Genomic DNA, 20,028 nt, shown 5'->3' with positions numbered 1-20,028 from the left:
ATTTACAGGGTGAGAAAGGAAGAGACAAAAATAAAATTTTATAGGAAAGATGTTCTTGAATTTGTGAGGAGTCTGTTTTTTGGTCTTTTGAAGGCAGTGGTAAACTTTGAAAGCTGAGCCTCAAAGTTGCTCTGGGACTAGCCATGACTTGAAGCAGAAGCTGAGCTTCTTCTGGCACAGTAATTACCTTTATGAAGCTCCAAAAATATTTGTCTTGGGTTTTTTTTAATTTTTCCTTCAGTCAATTTTTTTTACTTGGCTGTGGGCTTGAATTTAAGGATTCTTTAAAAGCTAGAAATATTTATCAAATGTTGTGCAATAGGGAAGAATAACCCTATACACCAGCACAGGCTGCAGGTGCCCTGCTGGAGGGCAGCTCTATGGAGAAGGACCTGGGGATCTTGGTGGGCAACAAGCTGTCCCTGAGCCAGCAGTTTGTCCTGGGGGCCAAGAGGAAGAGCATTCCCAGCAGGTCAGGGGTGACCCTGCCCCCGTGCCCAGCCCTGGAGGCACCTCTGGCTGCTGTGTCCAGCTCTGGATCCGCAGCACAGCAGGGACAGGAGCTCCTGGAGCTGAGCAAGGGCCTGGAGCAGCTCCGTGCCCAGGAAAGGCTGAGGGAGCTGGGGCTGCTCAGCCGGGAGAGGAGCCCCAGTGAGAGGGGAACCAGCCCTGGCTGTCCCAGAGTGTCCCTGTGTGTCCCTGGCTGTCCCTGGGTGTCCCTGGGTGTCCCTGTGTGTCCCTGTGTCTGTCCCTGGCTGTCCCTGTGTGTGCCTGTGTCTGTCCCTGGCTGTCCCTGGGTGTCCCTGGGTGTCCCTGTGTCCGTCCCTGTCTGTCCCTGTGCAGGGAGGGTCAGAGCATGAACCGGGCTCTGCTCTGGGGGCCCAGCAGTGGGACAAGAGGCAATGAGCAGAGACTGATGCATTAAATTTCATTGTATTGCAGTGGTGATGCACACCCTGCTGATGTCTAAATACTACAAAATAAAGGAATTAGAATTGATCTGCTTTTACTTCATGTCCAAACCAAGCAAATACATGAAATGAACACTAGAAATAGGGAAAAGTAATTCAATGTTAAGATTACTCCTTTTTTTAATAGTCTGAGATACATAAGCTAAGTTGTGACTACATCCACAGTTTCTATTAAATTGTATAGCTCCGTTCTTCATTTCAACCACGGCAATTTACCTGAACATCCAATTTTGCCTCTAGTTTTCAAGTAATTCTATTTTTGTTTTAATTGAGTAGATTTTCTTTAACGAAGCATTTATATATCTTAAAAGTAAATTCCTGAAATTCAAATTTCATTTATTCAAGTTTCAGGGATGTGGTGAATAGCCCTTTTTGCCAATACCTAGTTTGAAGTTAAGTCTTTGCTGAAGACTGCATAAATCCTTGATATGAATCCTTAAGTATGTAAACAGGTTACGTAGTGTTGTAGTTTTGAATGACGTAATGGAACAACAAGCAAAGTTATGTTATTTGTATTAACCTGCTAAACTTCAGAGGCTATGTATGTATAGAATTCATTGCTTATTATTATTTATTTTTCTTTCTATTTAGACTTTTAACACAACCAACGTGACTAAATTATGCCCAGGTGCTCAATGTACTTTTGCTTTTTATGGAGGAGAAAGCCTGTACCATAAGTACATCTTCATCTTCCAGTTAGCCAATGCCTTTGTCTTTCTCTGGCTGGTGAACTTTGCAATTGCACTGGGTCAGTGTACCCTTGCTGGTGCCTTTGCCTCTTATTACTGGGCCTATCGAAAACCAGCTGATATTCCACTGTGGCCACTCTTCTCTTCATTTGGACGAGCAATACGGTAAGACTGGAGCTGGGTAAGCCTTGTCATGTATCTGACAAATGCTCTTTTTCCATCTAGGGAAGCCAATCTCAGAATATCATAAGAAAATGATTAGTCAGCATTATGGTTTAATCTCGGTGGCAGTCAAGCCCCCCACAGCCACCTGCTTGTTCCCCCACAGTGGGGTAGGGGAGAGAATCTGAAGGGTGAAAATGCAAAAGCACGTGGGTTGAGATGAAGACAGTCTAATAGGTAAAAGAAAACTGCATGCACAAGCAAAGCAAAGCAAGGAATTCATTCCCCATTTCCCACAGGCAGCCACATCCCCTCTACATAAGGGCTTCTTCATGTATAGTTCCAGTGTCTTGGAACAATAAACTCTGTAACTTCAAATGCTCTCCTCTTACCCCTCCTTCCACCAGCTGTTAGTGCCGAGCACAGCACAGTATGGTGTGATGTGCCCTGGGATCATTTGGCATCAGCTGTCCTGGCCATCTTCCTTCCCAGCTCCTCAGTCACCCTCAACCTGCTAATCAGTGGGGCAGGGTGAGGAGCAGAGAAGTTCTTGGTGCTGTGCAAGTGCTGTTCAACAATGGCTAAAACATGGGTGTGTTACCATAATTGTCCTGGTCAGAAATCCAAAACGTAGCATAGCACAAGCTACTGTGAAAAAAACTGACTCTAGTCCATCCAACCAGCACAACTGGGAAGATGTAGTTAGTAGTGGAAGGCTGTATCCTGTAGCCCTACAGGACCAAGGCTGCTGCAGCTCCCTGCCCCTGGATCCAGCCAGTTGTAATGCTGAGCAGGTACTCCCAGTAGACACACACACGAAATACATGTACACAACACGTGTACACAGACTGAGACACAGACACAGCACTCACAAACACCAACAGCACCAATGGCTTCATCCTGTTCCTCTGTGGTGGATCGGGATGAAGGTCCATTCGTTTTATGTAATTCCCACTAATGGACCTTCCTTCACTTCTGATTTTATATATATATGCATACATATATCCATGTACATGGGCACACGTCTGACATAACAATCAAATATTTTGTTTTTAGATACCATACAGGTTCGCTGGCATTTGGAGCCTTAATTCTTGCAATTGTCCAGCTTATTAGAGTAATACTGGAATACCTGGATCACAAACTGAAAGGTGAGATTTACTAATCTGCCCTAAGTTGTTAAGACCTTCCTTGCTAAATTACTTCCTTACTTTCCCAAGCTGTTTTTTAGCAAGGAAGAGAGACTGATAACACATTATCCATTGTAGTTGCTTTTGAAGTGGGTAAATTTGTGTTCATTTACTCAAGCTGAGTCTGTGTTCTTGGGAGCCTAATGCTAAGTTCAGATGGGATATGAGTCTGATCTAATTGAAAGCTAGTGAGTTAAATTTGATTGAGAGAGAGAGTCTAGAAATAAAAAAATAATGTCACAATTTAAGGTCTTCTTCTGAGTAGTTTTCTACATTCTGAAGACTATTAATGAGTTCTGTGTATGATGTACTCTCTCCTGCTCTTTTCAGGTACTCAGAACTCCTTCACTAGATTCCTACTCTGCTGCCTCAAGTGCTGTTTCTGGTGTTTGGAAAAATTCTTAAAATTTATAAACAGAAATGCCTACATCATGGTATGTGCCATGTCTGCATGTTTTTTCCCCTATCTAGGACATTAAAATATCCTAGACACTACTAGTTCATCAAAAGCTAGCAGTACTTGAATCTGCTGATAATGGGATTTACGGGAGTTTTTAGTACGTGCATGTGGTTCTACTATGAAAAAGTAAGATTTTTTTTTTTCCTTCTGATTTCAACCTCTTTTTTTCCCTGTCTTTGTCCATCACCCTCACCCCCAAAATAAGTGGGAAGGGACGGAATAACTGCTTAACTGCTGCTGTAATTCAATAATTGATATCCTGATTTCAACAGGAGTATTAGCTTATTTCGTATTGCATGTTAATGACATTTCTGTTTGGAGGCAATATTTGAATAAGGAGGTCAGAAGGCATGTGATGATTGTATTTCCACCTGTATTTTTAACCTGGAAGTTAAAAGAACAAATTCTACTAGCAGAAGCAGTGATACTTCTCCCAAGTAAGCCTTCTTAGCTTCCAGACAGGAGAAGTTTGAAATCTTCACATAAACTAACATACACAGATTTCAGCCTAGGATGTTCTGGCTGGAAGCAGTTTTGGTGATTGAGTGGTACAGTCACAGCCTTCTTGTCGCAAAGGAGGTGGCTGTAGTGGGTCCATTACAACCTGTGTTGATGCAATTGATGTTTCGAATTTTTGCCATCTTGAAGAGGAAGCATTTTCGACAATCTTCTTTACAGTTCATAAACTGTCTGAGCTGAGAGCTGTTCTAGTATATCTTACCCTGGTGGACACTATTCCAGGAAGAAGTGGTTTTGTTCCTGAATAACTTTAGTTGCTTTATTTTATGCAGATTTCTTCTTCAGGGAAAGCAGCATCAGGTCCAAGGAGATAACTACAGGGGTCAGCTCACTTCAGCTCTACAAGTGCCTGTTCTTTTCCACTGACTATAAATCTAGTTTAGGTAACTAATAAAGGGAGAAGAAGCCCTCAACAAGTACCTTTTTTGCTCTGCTTGGCAAACTAAGTACTTAGTCTACTACCTGTGAGATCACAAGGGGTGTCATGCTCATCGCCAGGTGATTTGAAGTGGAAAAATGGATAGTATTCTGTCTGAGCCTGATGGGAAACATTGAGAAGTAGCAGGTGACTGAGGAAAGTGTTTTGTGTTCATCTGAGTTTCACAACCACATATTAGGGAGAACTATGCAGATAGATCCTGGCATATGAGAAGTTATCCTCATTATTTAAATTACTTAACAGCCACTATTATTTTACAGATTGCCATATATGGTAAAAACTTCTGCACCTCGGCAAAGGAAGCATTCTTTTTGCTCATGCGGAATGTGGTGAGGTAAGGGACTATCTCCCAGTCCTTGGAAATGTCAGGAGTTCCTACTGTTGCACCCTGTAGGCAGACTTCTTTCCTCTCCCATATCTTCTCCAAATGCTGAGTGCTGCTTCTATCCTCAAACATGTCTCTCACTTCTTACACTCAGTGTGTAACAGCAGGCTGGCCAGTATAGTAACCTATGCAGCGTTGTTGCAATCTCATGGTTTTGTTGTTATTGGTCCTTTAAATTCCTAAGTACCCAGTACATTGTAATAATGCCTCTAAGAAACAAGTGGAGCCCCTGAGAGGAGATCTGCAGATACATGGGAATGGGGTGCTCGTCATATGTTCATTTTTTGAGCTTTGGTCCACATGGTTTAAGAAAGGGAAAGCAGAAAAACCTAAGTCTTCAGATTCATTCAGAAATCTTATGAGGTGTCAGAGAGTGGAAGTAAAGAAGACAGAATACTTTCCTTTCAAAAAGATTGTCTTTAACACAGCCAGATATCCTCTGATGCTTGGAAATTTCCTGGCTCTTTTCTCCACTACCAAGAGTGTTGCCAAACTCCCTGTTCTCATCATACTTTCCTTCATTGCTCCTGGCTTCTGCTTTGCTATAGTAAGATCAAAATGTAATGGGAGAATAACTTAGGAGCAGACCATATTGATGCAATAGAACACAGTCTAATTACCAAGCAAGAGACTCAGTAAAACTGGTGAGGTGGTTTAAAAGCATTAAGTGAAGGACTGGAGGAGGAGGGAAATGGAAGCGAAGGCTGAAAGAGGAAAGTGGAAATGACTGGAGGAAAGGACGAGGAAAGGACTGGAGTTGGGAGATGGAATATCTTCACTGTGTTACCCTGCACTAATATCAGGACAGTGATGGCCATACTGAGTAATGCCTGTGCAATAGAAAAGAGAAGCTGCCATCATTTCCTTACAGAATATCACCCCTCTGCCCTTTATGATTTTGCTCTTAATCAGCAAGAGCAATAGTTAAAAGCTAGACATATAATTCTGTTGTTTCAAATAAAGATGTTTTTATCTTGTGTATTTTGCCAAGTCTGAATTCTGACAGGTTAATGATGATTTGTCTCTTTAGTAGTTCTTAACGTTTATTTTTCACAGTAGTCAGTACTGTATATTACCATATCCATAATGCTAATATGGCCCTCAGTGCTGTCAAGAGGTTGATGATACAAAGTTCATTTTTCATCTCATTATTTATCTGCAGTTTCTGATAAGACAGACTGGCAGAACATTGAGCAAAAACTCACTGCTGTGCTTCAATGAGAGCTGTAGATTTATTGTCAGCTTTTCTGTCTACCTTCTTTCATCTGTGATTATCTTCCCACTTGTGAGGTTTCCTGCCTTCCGTGTTGTACCATGATATCTTAAAATAGATAGATTTGGCATATTATGAGGTCATGAAAGATGGCCAAATAGGACCAAGTGAAAAGGAGGCCTACCAGCAATCTACATAAATATGGCTTTTTGTTTTGATGTGTACTTCTCCTATTCTGGCCTGGCTTACCTGCGCCCCTAGAAGGCTGAAATAAAAATATATTTTGAAGTTTTGGGTTGGTTGATTTTTTTTTAAGCAACTTGAGGAATAAATAGTCCTCATGTGAGTCCTGTAGCAGCACTGCTACATTAAGGCCTTGCCCAACAAAGGCTCAGTTATTTTTTGCCTCCTGAGATGCTGTAGCAACACCCATCTCAGCACTGCCTGTCTGTGGTGCTGTGTTGTCAGCCTGTAAAACCAGCAGAAGACAGCTTCTGGTCATGTTTTGCAATTATCCATACTTTTAAGGAGAAAGAATACGAATGTCTGGTTTGTGATGATTTTGTCTCATTTTTCCTTTGCTAAACAGGGTTGCAGTTCTGGACAAAGTTACAGACTTCCTTCTATTTCTGGGGAAAATCCTTGTCGCTGGTGGTGTAGGTAAGCTGGTTGTTTGTTTTCTAAATTGTACGCTCTATTTTCTGGTACCCACAAGCATGCCTGCCATATTCATATGTGCTTAGTTAGCAGCTGGAGGTTCTCATTGGTCTGACTATTTGGAAATCTGTTTCTGTGTTTCTAGGATTTGCTAGATGGATCTAAAACCTATTTTTTTCCCTTTCTGCCCCTACCCAGCACTTGTTTTGCCTTGACAATGTATTTTCCATAATTGCTTTTACAGCTTTTGAATGTATGGCTGGTGCAAGGACTTCTGCTGCTACAGCATCATAGTTGAATCAAACCAAATTCACGTCCAATAAGTCAGCCACAGTCAGTTCTCCTTTTGTAAGAACTGAACAAAATTGTAAATGAGATTCACCTGGTGACAGACAGTTGCCTACAAATGTGGTGGTACAGGTTTGCAGACATGGACCTGAAGTTTTGCTGTGTTTGAGCTCCTTATATCTATAAGATATAGTAAAGGAAATAGGTTATTTCTAGCATCCTTACAGGGTTTTCTTTGTTACCCGTAGATATTGAGTAGATTATTCAGAAGAGTAGTTATCAAGTAGGCTATTCATGGTTTTCTGTGACAGAAAAGTGGTTTCTATCTTTTAAATGAAGGACTTCCAGAAATTCAGGTTGGCAGTGTTCTTTGTGGTTTTTTCAAATTATCACAGCAGTTTCAAAAACCTATTTTACAAATAGCCATATTTTACATTCTGTATATCTTCAAAGTTAACTAATTAATTATATTTTAATCAAAAGTAAAACTAGTACCAAGAGCTGATATGAAGTATTTTGTCATCACTGTAGAATTACAGTATTTATTAATTTTGCTGTTAAATTCAGTAGAATGGTAAAACCAAACAACTCATTAAAGTCTTTCTGGATCCATTAATATCTTTATGGTAATTGATTAATTTACATATGTCTTCTGTTAGATAATTATTATTTAAGAATGTATTTTTTACAAACTTTTATTAAAACTAGCCTTGGATCTGTTGTCTGTCTTATCCATTCTTTAGATCCTGGGAAATCAGAGCTAGCATGGGAAGAACTAATTGCCTGTGTTTCTTGCAGGTGTTCTTGCATTCTTTTTCTTCACACAGAGAATACCAGTCTTTGCACAGGAAGTGCCAATGCTAAATTACTACTGGGTACCATTGTTGGTAAGGCAACCATTTAATTTCCTGAATGCTTGGGCTAGTTGGAGGTGCTCAGACTACTCAGGGCATGGTCTGGTAACAGCTTCTTTGGTTAGCATCTCAGCGGCATGGTATCCACTCAAGTGAGGACTGAGCTGCTGCACTCAAGTCCTTGGGATCCTTCAGGCAGAAGTGGCACTGCAGTGACTCTGAATCTTCAGAAAAATTAGGTTTCACATCTCCTCAGACTTCCCAGACAGCAAGACCCTGATGACAGTATGGCTTCTAACGGAAGGGACTTGGAATGCATCTCTCTCTCCTTTTGTAGGACCCCCCTTACTCTTCAGAACATCTCTAAGCTGAGTGGTTCTTGAAAGAGTTTGGAATATTCTTGGCATATATTCTCCTCAGAGATTGAAATAGTTGCAGTTTGGAGCTATTTCCAGCTGGAAAACTGGAAGCTACTACATGTTAGGATGCAGTGTCTTGAACCTGTGATCCCTGTCCACAGCAGTAGTAACCTTTGGTAGAAATACAGAGCTGACATTACATTTTTCTAAATTTGCATAGCAGACTAGGCTTCTGACTTGTTTTAATACTACCACAGTGATGCTGAAAGAAATTTGGGGGTTTATTGTGGTTTGTTTTTTGTAGACAGTCATCATTGGCTCCTACCTAGTTGCACACGGGTTCTTCAGTGTCTATGCAATGTGTGTCGACACGCTCTTCCTCTGCTTTTGTGAGTACTACATTTTCTTTCAGTAATTCCTGCAAGACATGGAAAGAGGAGTAAAAAATCACCTTATCCATCCTTCCAGACACAGAAGTCTGGTGACATACTAGCAAACTGTATGAAAAATTAGCAGCTTCTTCTTTTCGTATTGGCTCTGTGATATGGTTTTCCATGCTTCAAATTTAATTACTTTAAGAAGTGTAAAGTAGCTTTATGGTTTATGGAAATATCTGGCTTTTGTTTTTCAGATGTTCCTTAAATTTCATTAAGTTTGCTTCTGGGTGCTTTGTGAAGAGCCCTGTACAGTATTTGCTTAAGTGTCTTGACAGTAACAAATACATTCTTTGGTATATAGGTGGTACTTTGTTTTCAGTTTAATAACTGAACACAGTATTATGCTGAATTACCTCAAAGATTCTGTGAAATACCACTTGAAGCTAACTGTCCCTTGGACTCCCAATGGCAAACGATCATAGGCCCTGTCAAAGAGACTACTGTTCAGGCTGTCCAGTGAGAATGCTAAAATTGCAAAAGAAATCTGTTGTTCTTGAATTAGGATATGATTATAAGAAGCAGATATCCTTAGCATGTTGTACCTTCCGTGTGTTGTATTTTTCTATAATGAAAGCCATTCTGGTAAGTCCAAGTATGTTGCCACGTGGCAGGACACAAGTAGAAGTTGGTTACATGGCAGTCATTGTTCTTGCAATTTGCAGATTCTTTGATAATACTGAGGGAAATAGTCACAGGCTTCATCTTTCATAAATACGCACCATGGATTACTGAAGTGGGGTAAACGTGGTAATACTGATTCTTTAAACACTCACTTTAACCTCACTTCCATAGAAACTAAGGTTAGCAGGGATTCTGAAAAACAGGGTTGCCAAAGAATAACATGAGCAAGATCAGTTAGAAAACTCAAAATTGGTATTTAGTTGAGAGCTACATCTTATTTATCTCATTTTATGGACTTTGGTTCTAAGCAAACATGATCACAGGCAGACATAGCATGAATAACACTCAACTCCCACTTTTCTGTGGGGAAAAAAGTAATGTCTGCCTTGTTGTTTTAAATTCATGTTCTGTTCTGCTTCCCATGCTCCCATTAAGTAATGAACAATAGATCAGATAGAATATTACTAATTCACGGCAACAGGTTCTCAAATGAACTTTATCCTAGGCAGTGAAAAATGGTCCAGTTTTAGAAAGTGCTTAACTCTATGGCTGTTTTTGTGACACATTTTCTAGCAAGAGATTTCCAAAATTCCAGGGTTCAGTGAAGGAATGAGAGTTTTGAAAATTTCTACCTATACTGACAAACTAAAGATCTGGAGAATATAAGGGATATGTTGCTATCATTAAAAAATGGCAAGATGTTTGTGTCTCTGCATCATGTAAAACCTCTTGTGGTCTAAGAAAATGGAAATTTCATAATGTCCTTCATCAAATTAATAATAAAGCTAAATTACCTTGATTGTGTTTCTTTTAATGTTGGGTCTATTGCACTCTCCTTTTTTCAATTCTGTTTGTGTCTCTGTGTGTGGTTGTACTGCTGTTTCCTTTTTTGACTGGTTTTGCTGTGTAAATTCAGGTGAAGACCTGGAAAGAAATGATGGATCTACAGCAAAACCCTACTTCATGTCAGCTAGCCTCCACCGAATTCTAGGGAAGAAGAAACTAAGCCCTAAGAAGGCATCAGGATAATGAACACTAAACCTCAACATCAAAAAGTGTCACTTTTAAGCAAAACCTGTATAAAGTAGGCAAAAGTAAAAACTGTAAATGATGCTTCTGGTTAATGGGTGATTCTTTTTTCCTTTTGCTTATATAAAGAACAAGAGCAACATTGGTAACATTTAACCAGTTTAAATGCTTAAACTAACAGCTGTGAAAACAAGGCCACATTTTAGTTTATAGAGTGCCTATGAAAAGGAAAATGTAAATTTGAAACTTTTATAAATGTATAATGATGTTTTAATAACTTTTGTAATACAAGTTGCTGCCTTAGATGACAGCAGTTTTGATAATGTTTCTTATAAGTGTATATTTGTAAAAGAAATTCAGGCAATTTTTTGAAAGCACTAACGTATAACCTAATTAGCCATAAAAAAAGATAGTTTGAGACTCCAGTTAATGAGGAGATGGTACTAAATTTGTAAATATGGTGCTATGATTGTATTTTTTTGTACAAGCTGGTTTGCAGCTATTTAAACTGTGATTATACATGCATTAACGATTCCCTACACTGAAAAATGTAGTGATATTTTAATCACATCCACAACTGCATCTTTTAAGACATGATGGTACCCTGCAGATCCCAAAGAAGGCAGTCAGAAAATACTTAAGTTGATACTGCTTAAAGTGAAGTTTTCTGGGAGTTGTGCTTAAAAGATTATATAACTTGGAGAAGGTCCCACTGCGGCTGAAGTGATTTGTGGTTTACACAAATGAGGTTTCATCTGGTACAAGATGGTGAATGTATAATTTTTAGCTGATGTCTTAAGAGAGATGCACATGTGTTAATATCCCCCTATCCCTGACAAGTCTCTGATTGCATTCTGTGTTACAAGCAAGTTGAGCTTCACTGAAAGGAAAACTAAATGCAGTCCTTTTTTTGCATTGAATGAAAGTCTTTGCTCTGTGTGTGTGCACAAGGAGTTCCATTGCCTCTGCCTAGCTTAGAAGGGCTCCTGCCAAGCCATTGGAATGGCTGTGCAGGTGCAGAGGGCTGCATATCCTCAACCTCTCCATGCTCCCAGTGGCTCACACAGTAAGGTACTAGGACACTCAACTCAAATCTTCTCATGGTACAGGATGAACTATTCAACTACTGAGAGATGTGCTGAAAGATTTAGTTTGCTTTTTAATTGTTAAATTTGCCCAGTCATTAGTACAACGTCATTAATACACCTGTTGGTAGAAAGCACATTAACATTCGGTGTGGTTTATGACCCTCCCAGTAGTGGAACTGTCACTGCCATTAAGTAACAGCTCTGCTGATGGAAAAAGTCTTAACACTGGAGAGTTTATCAAGTCTGTTGCTGCCAAGACAGAGCTAAAAAGATTTTAATTTATTAGTCTCCTGGAGGAACCAAGGACCCAGCCATACTGTGGCCTGCCCCTGGTTTTCATGGATTCCAGTGCACTGAAGAAGTTATTCCAGCATTTTCCAGGAGTGGCATGTGCCATACATTTGCCAGTTCTGTGACAGGAGTTGAGCACCTGGAAATACTTTTCTAACCCTAGTTGTCCATTGGTGTCACAAAAAGAAGTGCAAATTCTTTTCCAGATGATTTGAAGGCAAGTTTCTGGGGAAAGTTTACTGACCATCTACATCCCAGTGGGATTTTGCTCTCTAACGTACAGTTCTGGTTTGTGATGTCTGTGATCACTGCAAAGGCAGTAACACTGTCCTTCATGCCGTGGGTCTGGGCTCATGTTGATGCACAAGCAGCCACCATCCACACCCTTGCAGTTGTCTGCATGGTAAGATCTTGAAATTCAGTGACCTGAGGTGCAGGTGGGAGTGTCCTTGTAAGCTTTCTCTTTGGTCCAATTTATGCTGGCGCCCTTTTCCCTGGAGCAAAAATGAGGGGTTCAGTTTAGGACTCCAATAATGTAAAATAAAGGCATATGGTTTCAAATGTAGCCACTGATTATAGACACCTTTAGATTTTGGTAACCCCTCCTGAGATACCCTAGAGGAAACGTGACTTTTAGAAAGGACTGAGAATCCCACCTTTGGGAAGAAAAGGACTTCTGAGAGATTAAGTTTTTCATCGTCATCATCATCATCATCATCATTATCATTCCTTTCTCATTATGTGCATGGAATGGATTACACAAACCTCACCATGATTCTAATATTTTTTGAGAGTTAAGTCATTAACTTTTGGGGGTATGTGTAACCATTCTGTGATTAAAGAAGATTGTAACCATTCTGTTGATCTTGTTACAATCCATGTTTTAAAGCTTTTTTTTTTTTTAAATACTACTGATTAATTTTCAGCTAAAGAAACTGCATTACATAATCTATATTTCTACTGGACTTGAGTGTCTTACTGGGAGCTCAATTGAAAAAACATATTTCTGAATATAGCTTGCTTTTTTTTATCATATGAATGTAACCACAGAGTTTACTAGGAATAAAACATAATAATAGAAATAGTATGCAGTCATTTGATTAAAAAACTTTTGTAACAAACCTATGCATTTACTAAAGGAATTTCTAAAAGTGAAAGTTTTAAATTGTATTATTATTTATATATGGTAAAAATTATATATATGTATGTATAAATTTGCTCCTCTCACTATTTTGTCAAAGTATTTAGCATGTAACTGATCATAATTTCTGAGAAGAAAATTTAAAAGCCATTTTCTTACTATGTAATTATGAGAACTGTGAAAATACAAAGCAATACCATGTAGATTTTGTAATCAATAAATTCAGTGGGTAGTAACTATTTAATATTAAAATTGGCTTTTTAGAAATAACTTGCTAATAATTAGTCAAAATTTATGCAAATATTTACTTGGGAAAGGTTCACCTAAGATGTTTCAAGACTATCTTATTATAATGGTTCCTAATGAATCCTGTGGGCCAGAGCGTGCAGATGCGCACCACAGAGGAGGTACTAATACTGATATTTTTGGATTTGGGCTTTGTTGCTTGCTTTAGGATGAGCTTGCTTTGCTGAGGCCGCCAGGGCTGGTGGCACAGTGCCCACAGTGGCACCAGGTGCGCTGGGTCTGCGCTGTGGTGCCGGGGTGCAGGCGTGCGAGACCCCGGAACCGCGGCCGGGGCGGGACGCGGGTCAGGCCAGGCACCTTCTCTCTGGGAGGAGCTGTGGAAAGGCAGGTGGAGCTGAAGAAAGACCCTTTCACATGAGTAGAAAAAAACCCAATCTCAAGATCACAAACAAGCAGAATGTAGAAACCAAGACAGTAGAAACACTTGCTATCACATCCATGTGTTCACATTTGTTTAGTTTGGTTTGGATTCATTGTATCTCCCTAAAGCATATTACTGAATGGCTTTCATTTACATGTTTTATACCAAAGTTTTTATGTCAAGCCTTCAAATTTTGTAAAAACAAAACAAAACAAAACAAACACCCACAAACCAACAAAAAACCACTACATATACATGGAAACAAAACACAGAAACAAGAAGATAGGATCATTTCTTCTGATGAGGATTTTTTTTTTCTAAACAGTATTCAGCAGATGATTCTTGGGTGATCCAAGGATGCTGAATATTCTTTTAAACGTTAGTATTTTATGAAATATTTTACTATTGCATGTTCTGCTGTAGAACAGGAAAAATATTTTGGTGGATGCAATGTCAGGCTGATTCTTCAATTGTCAGTAAGTGTTCTTCCACAAGTGGGCTGTCAGAGAAGTGGTTATGAAGAATTAGCTGACTGTTTTTGAGTAACCCAGAATGTCTCCCTTTGACCAGTTGCTCAGCCTGGACAGCTGTATCCTTGCAGACAAAGTGCCTTACTGGCTGTTACTTTACCTGGCATACATTTTGAAATTCATTTATATTGTGTAGACTATAAAACAGAAAAGGCTAGAGAGGAAAACCAACACTTCATTTCAAATTGACTAACAAGAAATCAACTGTAGTAAGGATATTGGATGTGTTTGCACTGTGTGATGCAGCACACTGTTGCTGTTGAGAGATTATGAAAATTGATGGTGTGGTCCAGGAGAAAATGTGACAATAGTGTTGCAAATAAATTAAAACAATGCAAGACTGTTCCATTTTTATACAGTAGATTTTTAAATTAGCTTTAATTTGTGGTATAGTGGACTTCTGAGTAGGGCCTATTCTGCTTTCTGTTTACAATGATCATGTGTATTGTACCTGTGTAACTGTGGGTAGAACTGGGCTCTTGCTACTTACAACAGAAGGAATAAAGCTAAAAATTACATATATATTACTGTAATGCATTTATTTGTGTGTTTATAAGCATAAGGTTCCTTCTCCATTTCAAGACTGATAATTTCCTATTCTGGAACCATTTTATAAATAGTTCTACATTTTTAAACTTTTGATACAGGCAATGATTTTTGGGGTTATTTGTAATTTGTACTGCACTGTAAACAATTAGAAAATGAGTGTTTCTTCATGTTCAAATAACACTAGTGCTGTTAGTATTAAAATTGTCTGTTACTCTATGCTACAAAATGTCCACATGCATTTGTCCCAAATAATGACTTTTAAAGCCATAAAAATGGCTGTTTGAGGTTTGAGAAATGAAAGGTAGGTTTCATTGAAATGATTCTTAAGATTGTATTGTTTTGTCAAAACCGAATTAACACGAGCATGATGTTTTGAGCTCTAAATCCTATTGCTTCTGCTATGCAGAAATAGAATCCTATTGTTTAAGTATCTTTGATAACGGAAGTGCTTAATTCTTGTTGTTACTTCACCGTTTTGCAGTTCTTGGGGATCGTTCTAATAAAGATTTCGATACAAGCCGGAGTGCGTCTGCGCCGCGCCGGGCTGTCCGCGGGGCTGGGCGGGCCGGGGGCGCTCGGTGCCGGGGCAGGCGGGAACTCGGGTTTGTGTATAAAGCATGGAGGATTGTTTGCTACTTTTTTTCCTTTAATTTTTTTAAACAATGTAGTAATAAACCGTACTGGGTTTTGCCTGAGTCTGAATTGAGATCTACGAAGCAAGGTGTCTGGCTGAAATGATACCGTAGAACTCAGTAGAAAACTTCTTTGGAGTTTAGGAGGCTCACAGTCGTATTTTCCCCTGTCTGTGAGAAGTGAAGGAACCTTTACTGTATGCCGTGAGTTGGCTGTGCATCAGGGGCAGGTGACCTGTGGCAGATGGCTCCAAATCTGGCCAGGGCCTTGTTGCATATGTTTTTCTGGAGGAAAGGAAAGGAAAAAGGCCACCACCAAACCTCGTGCAAAAGCTCTTCAGGGATGGGGATGGATTTCAGCAGGCATAGCAGTGGAGCACTTATTTGGAGTGGGGAAAAAGGAAGAATTTGGATTCAAGGTTAAGGTATGCCTTGTAAGTCATTCCACATGTGGGGAACCTTGTCTGAAGTTGCTTCTGGCATTCAGCATTCCCTGTAATGAGACCTTGAATTAGCAAAGCGAGTTTTTGAGTTAGCAAAGAAGGCTGGTATGGCTGTGTGTTTGGGATTCAGTGGCCAAATAGTGAATACATGCAGACATAGACTCTGTGTACACATAGTTGCAGCATATATCATTTAAGGGAAAATGGGTGTATGAGGCTTACACTATATGATGCTATTTTTTAGCAAGGGTTAAATGCCATCAGCATTGGTGGGGAGACTGGTTGGTTTGTGCTGTCCAGTCACTGGCCATGAGTAGCAGTCCTTGTTCAGCCCTTGTGCTCTGTGCCACGAGGGGTGGTAGGCAGCTGATGGAAAAGAAAACTTGTGATGAAGTTGTGGGTTTGATCCCTGGATGGGCTCTTCTCCTACGAGTTGGATTTGATGATCTTTGAAGATCCTTTCCAACTCAGAATATTCTGTGATTCTGTGAAAGCAAATGCTTATGGAGAGGAGAATGACACAGCCTAGGAGGTTTAGATGTGGGCCAGTTCAGTCCAAACTAGACAGTGAAAGGTGAACAAGCAAAACTGATCTTTAGAGGAATATTGGTGTTCCCTGAGCCCAGGTTAGCAGCTAGGCTGACTGAGGCCGTGCCATGTGGGCAGACGTACGTTACAGTTGCTTGGAAGAGATAAAAGACACTACTGTTCTATGGTAAATCTCCATGAAAGCGTATTTACTTTTGTTTCCCTTTTATTTGTTCCCTTTTATTTTTAACATTTAATCTGATGCAAATTTGCCAAATAAAACCTGCATGCATTTTGTTCCGTAAAGCATTGCTGTAAAGCTCAATATTTTTTCATGCCAGAAAATAACGATAGCAGTTAAACATTTTGTAGGTTAAAGAGTATTGAGTTCAAGTCATCATGATAGCTTTTCAGAGTTTAACATAGTGTCCCCAGACACTGGAAGGGGATTCTGGATCACAGAGGACCTTTACTATGTGTCTCATGTGTATGTTGTTACTTTGATTAAAATCTGGACATTTCTATTTTTTGAACTAACATCAGTGTCTCCTGTTAACACATGCAGCCTGTTGGAACTGGCTGCAGCTATTAGTTATGTTATCCTCCTTCAGAAAATGTCAAGTTTACTAACAAAATTGCTTTCTTGCCTCTTTTAAAATTTGTTTTCGGGCTGATGGGGGTTTTTTATCTCCCATAGTTTTCTTGCTATTCACATTACATTTAAATCTGATGTTGGCTGCATGCCATAGAAACTTTAATCCACATCCAGATTAATTCAAAGCCTACCTGGAGCTTTTTTTCATGCACCAGCAGTCTGCTCTCCAGTCTTTTCCAGGGATCCTCCTTTTGCACAGTTTGTTCTTTTTGGTTAGCCAAGAGGAATGTCATATGGTGCAAGTCTCCCTGGCAGCCCCAGAACGTGGACCCATGTCACCACCTGATGGAATATGGAACGCAGCATGGCTACTCATTTTCAGTCAGTAGGCTTGTTTTGGGAAGCACCTGTGTTCTGAGTTCCTTGCTCGTGGAGGTGCCTCTCCAGCACTGGTGCCAGTGCTCAGGGAGAGGGGAAAGGAGGCTGCCTTGCTCTGCTCTGACACCACGAGTTGTCATTGTGCTGCAGCTGCTCTGGGCCACAGTAACGGTGCAGTGGTATGCTCTGACTGAAATTTCTGCTAAAGAAGGAAATGGTAACGTAACTGACCTGTTACAGTCAAACAGACCCCGGTCATAAATACAGGATGAAAATATTTCTGGGCTTGCCTCAGCCAGCATCTGACACGTGCCATCTTTGCGGTTTGACTTTGCAGATGGCTGTTGCTTTTGGTGCATTTTCTGCAATAACCTGGCATGTTCCTTTGCAAATCCACACATCTGCAGATGGCTTCAAGAAGGAAAGGATTGTTTTATATGGAGCTTCGTAACTTAGTTTCTGGTTGCCATCATTTTCAACACATCTGACCAACTCAATTTCCTGTCTTGAATCAACTTTCATTAACTCCCAGGTTCTCATTTCTGTTGGTTTGGCTGGGCTCTCTGGGCAGTCTGTTTTAATTTTAGGGTCTGAAAGAGGCTAAGTTTGGAAAAGACTCAGTCCTCCCAGGAGAAGAGTCTGTACTTATTTTGCTCCAAATGATAATGTCATAAGGGTTTTATAGTTTTTATTTTACTTTTTGTTAGTTTGTTTTAGTTTACAAAGTTCCATTTTCTTACAGAAATACTGGCAATTTGAACAGTTATCACATTGGTATGTTTAAACTCACAAGTGGGCTGCTTTTTTGAGAACACTAACAATGGTCCAAAATAGACAACAAATCAAAGTATAACAGTCAGCTGTAGTGGTTCTGGGTCACCAGAGCTTAAAAAAATTGTTGTTAAACCCTTTGTGAATTTTATATTAGTGGCTCTTTGCTCTTGTATTGTAATGGCAACTCTTTCTGAACTGATGTTGTGATAAACCTGCACTGGCATATTTAAATGTATCAGTGGAGCATGTCTGAGCATCCCAGCCCACCCAGTCACCTGTACAAATTCCTGCAGAGACACTGAAGATCAAAGTGCATGTTAAAAGGTAACATTTTTATGCATTTAACTATGCATAACATAAATGTACACTTCTTTGATCTTAAAATCAGATTTTGGCTAAACGCCTGTATCCATATTACAGGAATGCTAGTATTTCTGCTGATTGTTTTGTTGATTGCTAGTGATTCCTGTGTTCAGCATATTGCAGCTTACATAGTATTTAAATTATATTTTTATGACTAATTTACTTGAATGACCTGCTAACCTATATTAAACAAAACTCAAACTCTTCCCTGTGTGATTTTTTTAAATGGACTAGCTATCTTAAACATGCAATGGCCTAGTTTTAAAATAAGAAAATGTGTAATTTTTATATACTAGTATACTGTTACTTGTCCTAAGTTTCCCCTATTTTGGTAATAACCTTTGGTTTTGGGAGACTTGGAGCAGGAGACATCTTTCTCCCATGAGATTAACTTGGGAAATAATATTGGTGCAATTTGTGATAGCAGCTGTTACATCATTCAGAAAGGGGATTGGTTTCAGTTGCAGTATGGCAGAGTTTTAAAACACTCTGTCAGCCCAACACCAGCTGCTGGCAGCTCTGGCACTGGCAAAGGAAGACTCAAAGCCCACATTCTCCTATTTTCAATGCAGTCTGCATTTTCCCAGCCCCACCCACAAATATCTCACATGGCTTTTAATAAACAAATATCTGCTCATGCACTCAACAGTAGGAAAAGATCAATGCTCCTTCTTCCCATTTTCATAGGGAAATAGGAAAATTGCTCCCCCATGTTCTGACTTTGGACCTGAACAGAAGGAGGTGTTTCATAAATAAGCTTAAACTTGCTTTTGTTTCAGGCAACCTGAAGCTACTCAGTTCTTCAACTAAGACTGAATAATTACTTTTCCTTAAAGGGGCTCAGTGCAAGTGCCCAAGTTGCATTTCAAATTACCAATTTATGTTAACACCTAAATTAACATCATTTAGCATTTAACTGGTAAAACTTCAGCATATCAGACAAATGAACAAAAAGTAGTTTGTCTACTGCTACACACATCCTTTGGTAGCATGCAGATATCTGGAGCTAGCTTAGGTACTGAAAATGGCATCTGGAATGCATAATTCTACCCAGGGCATTTAACTTAGAAGTTATGTATGCTCAAATAAAATGTGAGGTCAGTCAAGTACCACTACAGCCCCAGTCTTGGGTGTTTTGTGGGAAAAAAAGTTTAAAAAAATGCAGGATAATAAAAGTCTTAAACCACTGGAGATTGTTTTGGCTGCTCAGATTAGCTCAGACATCTATGAGCAGCACTTAAAACAGTGCCAGCATGTAACTGACAGAACTTTATTAATTCAGAGCTTGCCATCAAAGTTCTGCTCACAAAAGTCATCAACAGAGAGCATTACCTTTTCCAAATTGAAATGGTTTGACCAGCACCATTAAGGAATTTCACAGAGTAGACACTAATGCATAGTTGGGAGAGAAAAAAAGGGATATGGACACATACACCCTTCCAAAGTACGGTTTCCTTCTGATGCAAACAAAGTTTAAGTGAGCAAGGGGGATCTAACAGTCTTCAGTCATTGAAGGAAACTAGTCTTTAAAGACAAAAACCTGTTGAATTTGTGGTAACGTTTGTGCATCAAATTAATATATCAAAACATGCTCTACTAGTAAGTGTTAGCACCCTAACAGCTCTAAACACAGTGGACTGTAGTGCATTTGACTGACTTCCAGTCATTGTTCACATGCAGTTTGATATTGGTCAGTTAAAATGCCGAACTAGATTTTACTTTTAAAAAGCAGACTGTTCAAGTATTGCCTCTCATTTATTTCCCTGCTTAACAAAA

The 20,028-nt window shown here is 39.6% G+C and overlaps 1 protein-coding gene across 1 annotated transcript in view; it reads left to right on the top strand.

The window, feature by feature from the left end:
* SLC44A5 (solute carrier family 44 member 5) overlaps window positions 1–10,357 on the top strand; it is a 64,894-nt gene extending 54,537 nt beyond the window's left edge. The window contains exons 15-22 of the mRNA XM_041398353.1: window positions 1,563–1,825; window positions 2,879–2,973; window positions 3,343–3,446; window positions 4,691–4,764; window positions 6,618–6,688; window positions 7,772–7,860; window positions 8,491–8,575; window positions 10,161–10,357. Coding sequence (XP_041254287.1) covers window positions 1,563–1,825; window positions 2,879–2,973; window positions 3,343–3,446; window positions 4,691–4,764; window positions 6,618–6,688; window positions 7,772–7,860; window positions 8,491–8,575; window positions 10,161–10,273 — 894 coding nt within the window. The 3' untranslated portion in view covers window positions 10,274–10,357. The remainder of the gene's footprint in view (window positions 1–1,562; window positions 1,826–2,878; window positions 2,974–3,342; window positions 3,447–4,690; window positions 4,765–6,617; window positions 6,689–7,771; window positions 7,861–8,490; window positions 8,576–10,160) is intronic.
* Window positions 10,358–20,028: the final 9,671 nt, after the last annotated feature.

The sequence above is a fragment of the Onychostruthus taczanowskii genome, unplaced genomic scaffold (assembly GCF_017590055.1).
Source record: "Onychostruthus taczanowskii isolate IOZ18803 unplaced genomic scaffold, ASM1759005v1 scaffold144, whole genome shotgun sequence".
Classification (NCBI taxonomy): Eukaryota; Metazoa; Chordata; class Aves; order Passeriformes; family Passeridae; genus Onychostruthus; species Onychostruthus taczanowskii.
This window is presented reverse-complemented; position numbering and strand designations above follow the sequence as displayed.